This window comes from Oncorhynchus gorbuscha, unplaced genomic scaffold (assembly GCF_021184085.1).
Source record: "Oncorhynchus gorbuscha isolate QuinsamMale2020 ecotype Even-year unplaced genomic scaffold, OgorEven_v1.0 Un_scaffold_993, whole genome shotgun sequence".
Lineage (NCBI taxonomy): Eukaryota > Metazoa > Chordata > Actinopteri > Salmoniformes > Salmonidae > Oncorhynchus > Oncorhynchus gorbuscha.
In genome coordinates this window covers 155,554-175,000 of record NW_025745913.1, presented here as the reverse complement: position 1 = coordinate 175,000, position 19,447 = coordinate 155,554, and the positions used below count along the sequence as shown (strand labels likewise).

The window sequence follows — 19,447 nt, the reverse complement described above, 5'->3', positions numbered from 1 at the left end:
AGCTGTCCTCTAATGGTTCCTACAGCTCTCTGCATCTCGTTGTCCTCTACTGGTTCCTACAGCTCTCTGCATCTAGCTGTCCTCTACTGGTTCCTACAGCTCTCTGCATCTCGTTGTCCTCTACTGGTTCCTACAGCTCTCTGCATCTAGCTGTCCTCTAATGGTTCCTACAGCTCTCTGCATCTAGCTGTCCTCTACTGGTTCCTACAGCTCTCTGCATCTAGCTGTCCTCTACTGGTTCCTACAGCTCTCTGCATCTAGCTGTCCTCTAATGGTTCCTACAGCTCTCTGCATCTCGTTGTCCTCTACTGGTTCCTACAGCTCTCTGCATCTAGCTGTCCTCTAATGGTTCCTACAGCTCTCTGCATCTAGCTGTCCTCTCATGGTTCCTACAGCTCTCTGCATCTAGCTGTCCTCAACTGGTTCCTACAGCTCTGTGCATCTGTCTGTCCTCTACTGAGAGAGAGAGAGAGAGAGAGAGAGAGAGAGAGAGACCAGGGGACATTCTGCACTACAGTCTGTTAATAATGAATATATCACATCTAATACATTGCTGGCACTCAGCTGTGCTTCATACCGAACTACAACCCCCTGTCCCTGTTATTATAAATGATGTTCATTAATCATCATGTCTCATCTCCATTCCTTTGTCCAGGAAAAGCTGGACTTGGGGCCAAAGAAGGAGGTGGATGGTATGGGTGTTCCTGATATCAAGTATGGGGACTCCGTGTGTTATATCCAACACGTGGACACCTGTCTGTGGCTCACCTACCAGGCCATGGACGCTAAGTGTGCACGAATGGGCGGCGTGCAGAGGAAGGTACAGTCTCCTCTCCTCTCTGCTCCTCTGACCCACAATACAGTACAGCATGACCATTACCATACGGTACAGCACATCACTGTCTCCTCTCTTCTCTGCTCCTCTGACCCACAATACCCCATAATGACATCACAATACCCCATAATGCCCCATAATGCCATCACAATACCCCATAATGACATCACAATACCCCATAATGACATCACAATACCCCATAAGGACATCACTATACCCCATAATGACATCACAATACCCCATAATGACATCACAATACCCCATAATGACATCACAATACCCCATAAGGACATCACTATACCCCATAATGACATCACAATACCCCATAATGACATCACAATACTACATAATGACATCACAATACACCATAATGACATCACAATACAACATAATGACAAAGCAAAATAAAGTTTTTAGAAATTCACCTTTGGCAGCGATCACATCCTAGAGTCTTCTTGGGTAGGACGCTACAAACTTGGCTCACCTGTATTTGGGGAGTTTCTCCCATTCTTCTCTACAGATCCTCTCCAGCTCTGTCAGGCTGGATGGGGAGTTTCTCCCATTCTCCTCTACAGATCCTCTCAAGCTCTGTCAGGCTGGATGGGGAGTTTCTCCCATTCTTCTCTACAGATCCTCTCCAGCTCTGTCAGGCTGGATGGGGAGTTTCTCCCATTCTCCTCTACAGATCCTCTCCAGCTCTGTCAGGCTGGATGGGGAGTTTCATTCTCCTCTACAGATCCTCTCCAGCTCTGTCAGGCTGGATGGGGAGTTTCTCCCATTCTCCTCTACAGATCCTCTCCAGCTCTGTCAGGCTGGATGGGGAGTTTCTCCCATTCTCCTCTACAGATCCTCTCCAGCTCTGTCAAGCTGGATGGGGAGTTTCTCCCATTCTCCTCTACAGATCCTCTCTGTCAGGCTGGATGGGGAGTTTCTCCCATTCTCCTCTACAGATCCTCTCCAGCTCTGTCAGGCTGGATGGGGAGTTTCTCCCATTCTCCTCTACAGATCCTCTCCAGCTCTGTCAGGCTGGATGGGGAGTTTCATTCTCCTCTACAGATCCTCTCAAGCTCTGTCAGGCTGGATGGGGAGTTTCTCCCATTCTCCTCTACAGATCCTCTCCAGCTCTGTCAGGCTGGATGGGGAGTTTCTCCCATTCTCCTCTACAGATCCTCTCCAGCTCTGTCAGGCTGGATGGGGAGTTTCATTCTCCTCTACAGATCCTCTCAAGCTCTGTCAGGCTGGATGGGGAGTTTCTCCCATTCTCCTCTACAGATCCTCTCCAGCTCTGTCAGGCTGGATGGGGAGTTTCTCCCATTCTCCTCTACAGATCCTCTCCAGCTCTGTCAAGCTGGATGGGGAGTTTCTCCCATTCTCCTCTACAGATCCTCTCTGTCAGGCTGGATGGGGAGTTTCTCCCATTCTCCTCTACAGATCCTCTCCAGCTCTGTCAGGCTGGATGGGGAGTTTCTCCCATTCTCCTCTACAGATCCTCTCCAGCTCTGTCAGGCTGGATGGGGAGTTTCATTCTCCTCTACAGATCCTCTCAAGCTCTGTCAGGCTGGATGGGGAGTTTCTCCCATTCTCCTCTACAGATCCTCTCCAGCTCTGTCAGGCTGGATGGGGAGTTTCTCCCATTCTCCTCTACAGATCCTCTCCAGCTCTGTCAGGCTGGATGGGGAGTTTCATTCTCCTCTACAGATCCTCTCAAGCTCTGTCAGGCTGGATGGGGAGTTTCTCCCATTCTCCTCTACAGATCCTCTCCAGCTCTGTCAGGCTGGATGGGGAGTTTCTCCCATTCTCCTCTACAGATCCTCTCCAGCTGTCAGGCTGGATGGGGAGTTTCATTCTCCTCTACAGATCCTCTCAAGCTCTGTCAGGCTGGATGGGGAGTTTCTCCCATTCTCCTCTACAGATCCTCTCCAGCTCTGTCAGGCTGGATGGGGAGTTTCTCCCATTCTCCTCTACAGATCCTCTCCAGCTCTGTCAGGCTGGATGGGGAGTTTCATTCTTCTCTGCAGATCCTCTCAAGCTCTGTCAGGTTGGATGGGGAGCGTCGCTGCACAGATATTTTCAGGTTCAAGTCCGGGCTCCGGCTCGGCCACAGAAGGACATTCAGAGACTTGTCCAAAGCCACTCCTGCGTTGTCTTGGCTGTGTGCTTAGGGTCGTTGTCCTATTGGAAGGTGAACCTTCACCCCAGTCTGAGATCCTAAAAACCCCGAAGCACCACCATGCTTCACCGAAGGGATGGTGCCAGGTTTCCTCCAGACGTGATGCTTTGCATTCAGGCCGAAGAGTTCAATCTTGGTTTCATCAGAGCAGAGAATCTTGTTTCTCACGGTCTGAGAGTCTTTAGGTGCCTTTTGGCAAATTCCAAGAGGGCTGTCATGTGTTTTTTTACTGAGGACTGGCTTCCATCTGGTCACTCTACCATAAAGCTTCTCCCATCTCCACAGAGGAACTCTAGAGCTCTGTCAGAGTGACCATCGGGTTCTTGGTCCCCTCCCTGACCAAGGCCCTTCTCCCCCGATTGCCCAGTTTGTCCGGACGGCCAGATCTAGGAAGAGTGTTGGTAGTTCCACACTTTTTCCATTTAAGAATGATGGAGGTCACTGTCTCTGAGATTGTTCAATGCTGCAGAAATGTATTGGTACTCTTGCCCAGATCTGTGCCTCGACACAATCCTGTCTCTGAGATCTACGGACAACTCCTTCAACCCCATGGCTTGGTTTTTGCTCTGAAAATGCACTGTGGGACCTTATATAGACAGATGTGTACCTTTCCAAATCATGTCCACTCAAATTAATTTACCACAGTCGGACTCCAATCAAGTTGTAGAAGCATCTCAAGGATGATCAATGGAAACAGGATGCACCTGAGCTCAATTTAGAGTCTCATAGCAAAGGGTCTGAATACTTATGTAAATAAGGTATTTCTGTTTAATATTTCCGTTTTGTTTTATTTTGAATACATTTCCAAACATTTCTAATGTTTTTCTTCGCTTTGTCATTATGTGGTATTGTGTGTAGATTAATTAGGAACCATTTAAAAATGTCATCCATTTTAGAATAAGGCTGTAACGTAACAACATGTGGGAAGAGGAGTGGACATCAGCCTGCAGCACGAGAGGTGAACCTCACCTCATCAGAAGATCTAAAACACAGCCTGCGTTCCCAGATTCAACCCTATTAACATTAGTGCCCTTCATAGGGCACTACTTCTGACCAGGGCTCATAGGGCTCTGTTCAAAAGTAGTGCACTTCATAGGGAATAGGTATAGGACCCTTCTGAGTCCCCAGTCAATCAATCAATCAAATGTATTTATGAAGCCCTTTTTACATCAGCTGATATCTCAAAGTGCTGTACAGAAACTCAGCCTAAATCCCCAAACAGCAAACAACGCAGGTGTAGAAGCACGGTGGTTAGGAAAAACTCCCTAGAAAGGCCAAAACCTAGGAAGAAACCTAGAGAGGAACCAGGCTATGAGGAGTGGCCAGTCCTCTTCTGGCTGTGCTGGGTGGAGATTATCTAGTCTATAGAGAGGATGCTGTAGGGCTCAGCCTGGTCCCCAGGAGAAGTTATCTGGTCTATAGAGAGGATGCTGTACGGCCCAGCCTGGTCCCCAGGAGAAGTTATCTGGTCTATAGAGAGGATGCTGTAGGACCCAGCCTGGTCCCCAGGAGAAGGTGTCTGGTCTCAGCTCGTCTCCATGGTTTCCTCAGCCGGTCGACTAACAATCCTGGCGTCTAGCAGGAGCAGTTATGACTCACAGACTTTTATAAATGTCTTTCTAACGAGCTCTTCTCAATCAGCTCCAGGCTGTCTCGCTGGAATTAAACCATTAAGCTACGCTTATATCATATAATTAAAGCCATTAGGCTAAGCTAACCGTGTCAGAAACACACTCATTCTGATGAATAAAACCATTAGCATTATTATGCTAAGCTAACAGTGTCAGAAACACACTCATTCTGATGAATAAAACCATTAGCATTATTATGCTAAGCTAACAGTGTCAGAAACACACTCATTCTGATGAATAAAACCATTAGCATTATTATGCTAAGCTAACAGTGTCAAAGAGCCAGCCGTTCTGTCTGCCTGTTTGCGGATGTGACATTTCTCTATTCAGCAAGGTGGGTTTTCAGTGAGGGACATGTTCTGATGAGAGAGGTTCAGTTTAACCTCTGAGTTGTGTGAATTTGCAGTGTGGTGTAATGATGTTTTGGGCGTAGCCATTATGCTAAGCTAACTGTGTCAGAAAACCTCTCCCGTTCTGTCTCAATGCTAAGCTAACAGTGTCAGTCTTAGATTTGCTAACTTCTTAGTAATGACTCGGGACGTCGGTTTTGATAAGAAAGCTTCTTTTAGTAAGAATACTTGTTTACGTTACATTTAACAACAATGGTTGTGGTACAGAGCAATGCAGGTAATATGCTGACGGAAAGTCAGCCACAATCACTAAACACCTGCACATAATTGGCGCGTTATCACTCATTCCTCTCGCAAGGCATTCTGGGACTTGCAGTCAAAAAGCACAATTCAACACAACCCAATACAATTACATATGCAAATAAATCTAAAGAATTATCTCAAATATCTCAGCTCAAAGAATGAACTTAAACATTAACTCAAACACATTAAAGTTACAACAGTCAGAAACCTCCTGTTCTGTCTCAATGCTAAGCTAACAGTGTCAGAAACCTCCCGTTCTGTCTCAATGCTAAGCTAACTGTGTCAGAAAACCTCTCCCGTTCTGTCTCAATGCTAAGCTAACAGTGTCAGAAACCTCCCGTTCTGTCTCAATGCTAAGCTAACAGTGTCAAAGATAACAGTCAGAAACCTCCCGTTCTGTCTCAATGCTAAGCTAACAGTGTCAAAGATAACAGTCAGAAACCTCCCGTTCTGTCCCAATGCTAAGCTAACAGTGTCAAAGATAACAGTCAGAAACCTCCCGTTCTGTCTCAATGCTAAGCTAACAGTGTCAGAAACCTCCCGTTCTGTCTCAATGCTAAGCTAACAGTGTGAAAGCTAACCGTGTCAGAAACCTCCCGTTCTGTCTCAATGCTAAGCTAACTGTGTCAGAAAACCTCTCCCGTTCTGTCTCAATGCTAAGCTAACAGTGTCAGAAACCTCCCGTTCTGTCTCAATGCTAAGCTAACAGTGTCAAAGATAACAGTCAGAAACCTCCCGTTCTGTCTCAATGCTAAGCTAACAGTGTCAAAGATAACAGTCAGAAACCTCCCGTTCTGTCCCAATGCTAAGCTAACAGTGTCAAAGATAACAGTCAGAAACCTCCCGTTCTGTCTCAATGCTAAGCTAACAGTGTCAGAAACCTCCCGTTCTGTCTCAATGCTAAGCTAACAGTGTGAAAGCTAACCGTGTCAGAAAACCTCTCCCGTTCTGTCTCGGCGTCTGCAGAACGTGACAATGTGTCTGTTTCAGGCCATCATGCACCACGAGGGTCACATGGACGATGGGTTGACCCTGTCCCGCTCACAACACGAGGAGTCCCGTACCGCACGGGTCATACGCAGTACCGTCTTCCTGTTCAACCGATTCATCAGGTGGGGATACACCGTACACACTCCTCTAGGGGATACACCGCACACACTCCTCTAGGGGATACACACTCCTCTAGGGGATACACCGCACACACTCCTCTAGGGGATACATGGGGATACACACTCCTCTAGGGGATACACCGTACACAGTCCTCTAGGTGATACATGGGGATACACACTCCTCTAGGGGATACACCGTACACACTCCTCTAGGTGATACATGGGGATACACCGTACACACTCCTCTAGGTGATACATGGGGATACACCGTACACACTCCTCTAGGTGATACATGGGGATACACCGTACACACTCCTCTAGGTGATACATGGGGATACACCGTACACACTCCTCTAGGGGATACACACTCCTCTAGGGGATACACACTCCTCTAGGGGATACACCGTACACACTCCTCTAGGGGATACACACTCCTCTAGGGGATACATGGGGATACACACTCCTCTAGGGGATACACACTCCTCTAGGGGATACATGGGGATACACACTCCTCTAGGGAATACACACTCCTCTAGGTGGAACATGGAGATACACACTCCTCTAGGGGATACACCGTACACACTCCTCTAGGTGATACATGGGGATACACACTCCTCTAGGTGCAACATGGGGATACACACTCCTCTAGGTGGAACATGGGGATACACACTCCTCTAGGTGGAACATGGGGATACACACTCCTCTAGGGGATACATGGGGATACACACTCCTCTAGGTGGAACATGGAGATTCACACTCCTCTAGGGGATACATGGGGATACACACTCCTCTAGGGGATACATGGGGATACACACTCCTCTAGGGGATACACACTCCTCTAGGGGATACACACTCCTCTAGAGGATACACACTCCTCTAGGTGGAACATGGAGATACACACTCCTCTAGGGGATACACACTCCTCTAGGGAATACACCGTACACACTCCTCTAGGGGATACATGGAGATACACACTCCTCTAGGGGATACATGGGGATACACACTCCTCTAGGGGATACATGGAGATACACACTCCTCTAGGGGATACATGGAGATACACACTCCTCTAGGGGATACATGGAGATACACACTCCTCTAGGGATACATGGAGATACACACTCCTCTAGGGGATACACCGCACACACTCCTCTAGGGGATACACCGTACACACTCCTCTAGGTGATACACCGTACACACTCCTCTAGGTGGGACATGGAGATACACACTCCTCTAGGGGACACACACTCCTCTAGGGGACACACCGTACACACTCCTCTAGGTGGAACATGGGGACACACACTCCTCTAGGTGATACACCGCACACACTCCTCTAGGTGAAACATGGGGATACACCGTACACACTCCTCTAGGTGAAACATGGGGATACACCGTACACACTCCTCTAGGTGGAACATGGGGATACACACTCCTCTAGGGGATACATGGAGATACACACTCCTCTAGGGGATACATGGCGACACACTCCTCTAGGGGATACATGGAGATACACACTCCTCTAGGTGGAACATGGGGATACACACTCCTCTAGGGGATACATGGAGATACACACTCCTCTAGGGGATACATGGAGATACACACTCCTCTAGGTGGAACATGGGGATACACACTCCTCTAGGTGGAACATGGGGATACACACTCCTCTAGGTGGAACATGGAGATACACACTCCTCTAGGTGAAACATGGGGATACACACTCCTCTAGGTGATACACACTCCTCTAGGTGGAACATGGAGATACACACTCCTCTAGGTGAAACATGGAGATACACACTCCTCTAGGTGGAACATGGAGATACACACTCCTCTAGGGGATACACCGCACACACTCCTCTAGGTGGAACATGGGGATACACACTCCTCTAGGGGATACACACTCCTCTAGGTGAAACATGGGGATACACACTCCTCTAGGGGATACACCGCACACACTCCTCTAGGGGATACACACTCCTCTAGGTGGAACATGGGGATACACACTCCTCTAGGTGAAACATGGGGATACACACTCCTCTAGGTGATACACACTCCTCTAGGTGAAACATGGAGACACACCGTACATACTCCTCTAGGTGGAACATGGGGATACACACTCCTCTAGGTGAAACATGGGGATACACACTCCTCTAGGGGATACATGCTCCTCTAGGTGGAACATGGGGATACACACTCCTCTAGGTGATACACACTCCTCTAGGTGATACACACTCCTCTAGGTGGAACATGGGGATACACCGTGCACACTCCTCTAGGTGAAACATGGGGATACACACACACAGATACAGTAGCCTACACAGATACAGTAGCCTACACAGATACAGTAGCCTACACAGATACAGTAGCCTACACGCACATACAGTAGCCTACACACACAGATACAGTAGCCTACACACACAGATACAGTAGCCTACACATACAGATACAGTAGCCCACACAGACAGACACAGTAGACTACACAGACAGACACAGTATACTACACAGACCAATACAGTAGCCTACACAGATACAGTAGACTCCACAGACCGATACAGTAGCCTACACAGACAGATACAGTAGACTCCACAGATACTGTAGACTACACAGATACAGTAGACTACACAGATACAGTAGACTACACAGATACAGTAGACTACACAGATACAGTAGACTACACAGACAGATACAGTAGACTACACAGACAGATACAGTAGACTCCACAGACAGATACAGTAGACTCCACAGACAGATACAGTAGACTCCACAGACGCTGCGGAAACCTTGACTTTACACTTAAGTTGGATCAATCGAACCGTTGGATCAATATGTGAAATGAGACACTTTACATCTGAGTCAACGTCCAGGGGTCTGGACACCCTCAGTAACGTCTCTCTCTGTGTTCCAGGGGTCTGGACACCCCCAGTAACGTCTCTCTCTGTGTTCCAGGGGTCTGGACACCCCCAGTAACGTCTCTCTCTGTGTTCCAGGGGTCTGGACACCCCCAGTAACGTCTCTCTCTGTGTTCCAGGGGTCTGGACACCCCCAGTAACGTCTCTCTCTGTGTTCCAGGGGTCTGGACACCCCCAGTAACGTCTCCCTCTGTGTTCCAGGGGTCTGGACACCCTCAGTAACGTCTCTCTCTGTGTTCCAGGGGTCTGGACACCCCCAGTAACGTCTCTCTCTGTGTTCCAGGGGTCTGGACACCCCCAGTAACGTCTCTCTCTGTGTTCCAGGGGTCTGGACACCCCCAGTAACGTCTCTCTCTGTGTTCCAGGGGTCTGGACACCCCCAGTAACGTCTCTCTCTGTGTTCCAGAGGTCTGGACACCCTCAGTAACGTCTCTCTCTGTGTTCCAGGGGTCTGGACACCCTCAGTAACGTCTCTCTCTGTGTTCCAGGGGTCTGGACACCCCCAGTAACGTCTCTCTCTGTGTTCCAGGGGTCTGGACACCCTCAGTAACGTCTCCCTCTGTGTTCCAGAGGTCTGGACACCCCCAGTAACGTCTCTCTCTGTGTTCCAGGGGTCTGGACACCCTCAGTAACGTCTCTCTCTGTGTTCCAGGGGTCTGGACACCCCCAGTAACGTCTCTCTCTGTGTTCCAGGGGTCTGGACACCCTCAGTAACGTCTCTCTCTGTGTTCCAGGGGTCTGGACACCCTCAGTAACGTCTCTCTCTGTGTTCCAGGGGTCTGGACACCCTCAGTAAAAAAGGAAAGACCTCGACCCTCGACCTGCCGATCGAGTCGGTCAGTTTGAGTCTGCAGGATCTGATTGGCTACTTCCAGCCTCCTGACGAGCACCTGGAGCACGAGGACAAACAGAACCGCCTCCGAGCCCTAAAGAACCGACAGAACCTCTTCCAGGAAGAGGTAGAGAACAAAGAGCATGCTGGGGGTTGTAGGGACAGGGGGAAGAGCATCACAAAACTGCCATTTACTTACTTAGGCCTCATCGTGCCAAGTGGTGCGTAAAGCCTTGATTACGTTCCTCCATCTCTTCCTGTCCGGGGATATTTTAGTGTTTCAATCTAGAGAGCAGTGAGAACACTACAGATCACATCCCTGTTTCTCGGTCTCTCCTGTTAGAGAGCAGTCAGAACACTACAGATCACATCCCTGTGTCTCCTGTTAGAGAGCAGTCATAACACTACAGATCACATCCCTGTCTCTCCTGTTAGAGAGCAGTCAGAACACTACAGATCACATCCCTGTCTCTCCTGTTAGAGAGCAGTCAGAACACTGCAGATCACATCCCTGTCTCTCCTGTTAGAGAGCAGTCAGAACACTACAGATCACATCCCTGTCTCTCCTGTTAGAGAGCAGTCAGAACACTGCAGATCACATCCCTGTCTCTCCTGTTAGAGAGCAGTCAGAACACTACAGATCACATCCCTGTCTCTCTGTCTCTCCTGTTAGAGAGCAGTCATAACACTGCAGATCACATCCCTGTCTCTCCTGTTAGAGAGCAGTCATAACACTGCAGATCACATCCCTGTCTCTCCTGTTAGAGAGCAGTCAGAACACTGCAGATCACATCCCTGTCTCTCTGTCTCTCCTGTTAGAGAGCAGTCAGAACACTACAGATCACATCCCTGTTTCTCTGTCTCTCCTGTTAGAGAGCAGTCATAACACTGCAGATCACATCCCTGTTTCTCTGTCTCTCCTGTTAGAGAGCAGTCATAACACTGCAGATCACATCCCTGTCTCTCCTGTTAGAGAGCAGTCATAACACTGCAGATCACATCCCTGTTTCTCTGTCTCTCCTGTTAGAGAGCAGTCATAACACTGCAGATCACATCCCTGTTTCTCTGTCTCTCCTGTTAGAAGGCAGTCATGACACTACAGATCACATCCCTGTTTCTCTGTTTCTCCTGTTAGAGAGCAGTCATGACACTGCAGATCACATCCCTGTCTCTCCTGTTAGAGAGCAGTCATGACACTACAGATCACATCCCTATGTATGAGGATACACTATGATACATTATGATACAATATGTATGAGGATACTCTATGATACACTATGTATGAGGATACTCTATGATACACTATGATACTCTATGTATGAGGATACACTATGATACTCTATGTATGAGGATACTCTATGATACACTATGTATGAGGATACTCTATGATACACTATGTATGAGGATACTCTATGATACACTATGATACACTATGATACTCTATGATACACTATGATACTCTATGTATGAGGATACACTATGATACACTATGATACACTATGATACTCTATGTATGAGGATACACTATGATACACTATGATACACTATGATACACTATGATACCCTATGTATGAGGATACACTATGATACACTATGATACACTATGTATGAGGATACACTATGATACACTATGATACACTATGTATGAGGATACACTATGATACACTATGTATGAGGATACACTATGATACACTATGTATGAGGATACTCTATGATACACTATGTATGAGGATACACTATGATACACTATGTATGGGGATACACTATGATACACTATGTATGAGGATACACTATGATACTCTATGTATGAGGATACTCTATGATACACTATGTATGAGGATACACTATGATACTCTATGATACACTATGATACACTATGTATGAGGATACACTATGATACACTATGTATGAGGATACACTATGATACTCTATGATACACTATGTGTGAGGATACTCTATGATACACTATGATACACTATGATACTCTATGATACACTATGTATGAGGATACTCTATGATACACTATGATACTCTGATACACTATGTATGAGGATACACTATGATACACTATGATACACTATGTATGAGGATACTCTATGATACACTATGATACACTATGATACACTATGCATGAGGATACACTATGATACACTATGATACACTATGTATGAGGATACACTATGATACACTATGATACACTATACATGAGGATACACTATGATACACTATGTATGAGGATACACTATGATACACTATGATACACTATGATACACTATGTATGAGGATACACTATGATACACTATGATACACTATGTATGGGGATACTCTATGATACACTATGATACAATATGATACACTATGATACACTATGATACACTATGTATATGGATACACTATGATACACTATGTATGAGGATACACTATGATACTCTATGATACACTATGATACACTATGATACACTATGTATGAGGATACACTATGATACACTATGTATGAGGATACACTATGATACACTATGATACTCTATGATACACTATGTATGAGGATACACTATGATACACTATGTATGAGGATACACTATGATACACTATGATACACTATGTATGAGGATACACTATGATACACTATGTATGAGGATACACTATGATACACTATGATACACTATGATACACTATGATACACTATGATACACTATGTATGAGGATACACTATGATACTCTATGATACACTATGATACACTATGATACACTATGATACACTATGTATGAGGATACACTATGATACACTATGTATGAGGATACACTATGATACACTATGTATGAGGATACACTATGATACACTATATATGAGGATACACTATGATACAATATGATACACTATGTATGAGGATACACTATGATACACTATGATACACTATGTATGAGGATACTCTATGATACACTATGATACACTATGTATGAGAATACACTATGATACACTATGATACTCTATGATACTCTATGATACACTATGTATGAGGATACACTATGATACACTATGATACACTATGTATGAGGATACACTATGGTACACTATGATACACTATGATACACTATGATACACTATGATACACTATGTATGAGGATACACAATGATACACTATATATGAGAATACACTATGATACACTATGATACACTATGATACTCTATGATACACTATGGTGGTCCTGTAGCTCAGTTGGTAGAGCATGAGGATACACTATGATACACTATGATAACGCCAGGGATACGATCCCCGGGACCACCCATACTTAGAATGTATGATACACTATGTATGATACACTATGATACAAAATGATACACTATGCATACTCTATGATACACTATAGGATACACTATGATACACTATGATACACTATGTATGAGGATACACAATGATACACTATGATACACTATTTGTGAGGATACACTATGATACACTATGTATGAGGATACTCTATGATACACTATGATACACTATGTATGAGGATACACTATGATACACTATGTATGAGGATACACTTTGATACACTATGTATGAGGATACTCTATGATACTCTATGAAACACTATGATACACTATGTATGAGGATACACTATGATACACTATGATACACTATGTATGAGGATACACTATGATACACTATGTATGGGGATACACTATGATACACTATGATACACTATGTATGAGGATACACTATGATACACTATGTATGAGGATACACTATGATACACTATGTATGAGGATACACTATGTATGAGGATATGATACACTATGTATGAGGGATACACTATGATACACTATGATACACTATGATACACTATGATACACTATGTATGAGGATTCTCTATGAGGATACACTATGATACACTATGTATGAGGATACTCTATGATACACTATGATACACTATGTATGAGGATACTCTATGATACACTATGATACACTATGTATGAGGATACACTATGATACACTATGATACACTATGTATGGGGATACACTATGATACACTATGTATGAGGATACACTATGATACACTATGTATGAGGATACACTATGATACACTATGTATGAGGATACACTATGATACACTATGTATGAGGATACACTATGATACACTATGTATGAGGATACACTATGATACACTATGTATGAGGATACACTATGATACACTATGTATGAGGATACACTATGATACACTATGTATGGGGATACACTATGATACACTATGTATGAGGATACACTATGATACACTATGTATGATGATACACAATGATACACTATGATACACTATGTATGAGGATACACATGATACACTATGATACACTATGTATGAGGATACACTATGATACACTATGATACACTATGTATGAGGATACTCTATGATACACTATGTATGAGGATACACTATGATACACTATGTATGTGGATACACAATGATACACTATGATACACTATTTGTGAGGATACACTATGATACACTATGATACACTATGTATGAGGATACTCTATGATACACTATGTATGAGGATACACTATGATACACTATGATACACTATGTATGGGGATACACTATGATACACTATGTATGAGGATACACTATGATATACTATGATACACTATGATACACTATGTATGAGGATACACTATGATACTCTATGATACACTATGATACACTATGATACACTATGATACACTATGATACACTATGTATGAGGATACACTATGATACACTATGTGTGAGGATACACTATGATACACTATGTATGAGGATACACTATGATACACTATATATGAGGATACACTATGATACAATATGATACACTATGTATGAGGATACACTATGATACACTATGTATGAGGATACTCTATGATACACTATGATACACTATGTATGAGGATACACTATGATACACTATGTATATACACTATGATACACTATGATACTCTATGATGCACTATGTATGAGGATACACTATGATACACTATGATACACTATGTATGAGGATACACTATGATACACTATGATACACTATGATACACTATGTATGAGGATACACAATGATACACTATGTATGAGAATACACTATGATACACTATGATACACTATGATACTCTATGATACACTATGTATGAGGATACACTATGATACACTATGATACACTATGTATGAGGATACACAATGATACACTATGATACACTATTTGTGAGGATACACTATGATACACTATGTATGAGGATACTCTATGATACACTATGATACACTATGTATGAGGATACACTATGATACACTATGTATGATGATACACTTTGATACACTATGTATGAGGATACTCTATGATACTCTATGAAACACTATGTATGAGGATACACTATGATACACTATGTATGAGGATACTCTATGATACACTATGTATGGGGATACACTATGATACACTATGATACACTATGATACACTATGATACACTATGTATGAGGATACACTATGATACACTATGTATGAGGATACACTATGATACTCTATACACTATGATACACTATGATACACTATGTATGAGGATACACTATGATACACTATGTATGAGGATACACTATGATACACTGTATGAGGATACACTATGATACACTATGTATGAGGATACACTATGATACACTATGTATGAGGATACACTATGATACACTATGTATGAGGATACACTATGATACACTATGTATGAGGATACACTATGATACACTATGATACACTATGTATGAGGATACACTATGATACACTATGATACACTATGTATGAGGATACACTATGATACACTATGATACACTATGTATGAGGATACACTATGATACACTATGTATGAGATACACTATGATACACTATGATACACTATGTATGAGGATACACTATGATACACTATGATACATTATGTATGAGATACACTATGATACACTATGATACACTATGTATGATGATACTATGTATGAGGATACACTATGATACACTATGATACACTATGTATGAGGATACATATGATACACTATGATACACTATGTATGAGGATACACTATGATACACTATGATACACTATGTATGAGGATACACTATGATACACTATGTATGAGGATACACTATGATACACTATGTATGAGGATACACTATGATACACTATGTATGGGGATACACTATGATACACTATGTATGAGGATACACTATGATACACTATGTATGAGGATACACTATGATACACTATGTATGAGGATATGTATGAGGATACACTATGATACACTATGTATGAGGATACACTATGATACACTATGTATGAGGATACACTATGATACACTATGTATGAGGGATACACTATGATACACTATGTATGAGGATACACTATGATACACTATGTATGACGATACACTATGTATGAGGATACACTATGATACACTATGTATGAGGATACACTATGATACACTATGTATGGGGATACACTATGATACACTATGTATGAGGATACACTATGATACACTATGTATGATGATACACAATGATACACTATGATACACTATGTATGAGGATACACATGATACACTATGATACACTATGTATGAGGATACACTATGATACACTATGATACTCTATGTATGAGGATACACTATGATACACTATGATACACTATGATACACTATGTATGAGGATACACTATGATACACTATGTATGTGGATACACAATGATACACTATGATACACTATTTGTGAGGATACACTATGATACACTATGATACACTATGTATGAGGATACTCTATGATACACTATGTATGAGGATACACTATGATACACTATGATACACTATGTATGGGGATACACTATGATACACTATGTATGAGATACACTATGATACACTATGTATGATATACTATGATACACTATGATACACTATGTATGAGGATACTATGATACTATGTATGAGGATACACTATGATACACTATGTATGGGGATACACTATGATACACTATGTATGAGATACACTATGATACACTATGTATGATACACTAATGAGGATACACTATGATACACTATGTATGAGGATACACTATGATACACTATGTATGAGGATACACTATGATACAACTATGATACACTATGTATGAGGATACACTATGATACACTATGTATGAGGATACACTATGATACACTATGATACACTATGTATGAGGGATACACTATGATACACTATGATACACTATGTATGAGGATACACTATGATACACTATGATACACTATGTATGAGGGATACACTATGTATGATGATACACTATGATACACTATGATACACTATGTATGAGGATACACTATGATACACTATGTATGAGGATACACTATGATACACTATGTATGAGGACACTATGATACACTATGATACACTATGTATGAGGATACACTATGATACACTATGATACACTATGTATGAGGATACACAATGATACACTATGATACACTATGATACACTATGTATGAGGATACTCTATGATACACTATGATACACTATGTATGAGGATACACTATGATACACTATGTATGATGATACACTTTGATACACTATGTATGAGGATACTCTATGATACTCTATGAAACACTATGTATGAGGATACACTATGATACACTATGTATGAGGATACTCTATGATACACTATGTATGGGGATACATGTATGAGGATACACTATGATACACTATGTATATGAGGATACACTATGATACACTATGTATGAGGATACACTATGATACTCTATGATAGGATACACTATGATACACTATGATGTATGAGGATACACTATGATACACTATGTATGAGGATACACTATGATACACTATGTATGAGGATACACTATGATACACTATACACTATGAGGATACTCTATGATACACTATGTATGAGGATACACTATGATACACTATGTATGAGGATACACTATGATACACTATGATACACTATGTATGAGGATACACTATGATACACTATGTATGAGGATACACTATGATACTCTATGATACACTATGATACACTATGATACACTATGATACACTATGTATGAGGATACACTATGATACACTATGTATGAGGATACACTATGATACACTATGTATGAGTATACACTATGATACACTATGTATGAGGATACACTATGATACACTATGATACATTATGTATGAGGATACTATATGATACACTATGTATGATGATACTCTATGATACACTATGATACTCTATGTATGAGGATACACTATGATACACTATGATACACTATGTATGAGGATACTCTATGATACACTATGATACTCTATGTATGAGGATACTCTATGATACACTATGTATGAGGATACACTATGATACACTATGTATGAGGATACACTATGATACACTATGTATGGGGATACACTATGATACACTATGTATGAGGATACACTATGATACACTATGTATGAGGATACACTATGATACACTATGTATGAGGATACACTATGATACACTATGTATGAGGATACACTATGATACACTATGATACATTATGTATGAGGATACTCTATGATACACTATGTATGATGATACTATATGATACACTATGATACTCTATGTATGAGGATACACTATAATACACTATGATACACTATGTATGAGGATACTCTATGATACACTATGATACTCTATGTATGAGGATACACTATGATACACTATGATACACTATGTATGAGGATACTCTATGATACACTATGTATGAGGATACTCTATGATACAATATGTATGAGGATACACTATGATATACTATGTATGAGGATACACTATGATACACTATGATACACTATGTATGAGGATACACTATGATACACTATGTATGAGGATACACTATGATACACTATGATACACTATGTATGAGGATACACTATGATATACTATGTATGAGGATACTCTATGATGCACTATGATACACTATGCATGAGGATACACTATGATACACTATGTATGAGGATACACTATGATACACTATGTATGAGGATACACTATGATACACTATGTATGAGGATACTCTATGATACAATATGTATGAGGATACACTATGATACACTATGTATGAGGATACACTATGATACACTATGATACTATATGTATGAGGATACACTATGATACACTATGATACACTATGTATGAGGATACACTATGATACACTATGTATGAGGATACACTATGATACACTATGATACACTATGTATGAGGATACACTATGATACACTATGTATGAGGATACTCTATG

The 19,447-nt window shown here is 42.0% G+C and overlaps 1 protein-coding gene across 1 annotated transcript in view; it reads left to right on the top strand.

Annotated features, from left to right (window-relative positions):
• LOC124020930 (ryanodine receptor 2-like) overlaps positions 1-19,447 on the top strand; it is a gene marked incomplete at its 5' end in the record, with an annotated part of 193,375 nt that overhangs the window by 57,180 nt on the left and 116,748 nt on the right. Inside the window, 3 exon segments of the mRNA XM_046336241.1 lie at positions 656-820; positions 6,280-6,401; positions 10,077-10,260. Of these exon segments, the coding sequence (XP_046192197.1) occupies positions 656-820; positions 6,280-6,401; positions 10,077-10,260 (471 nt within the window).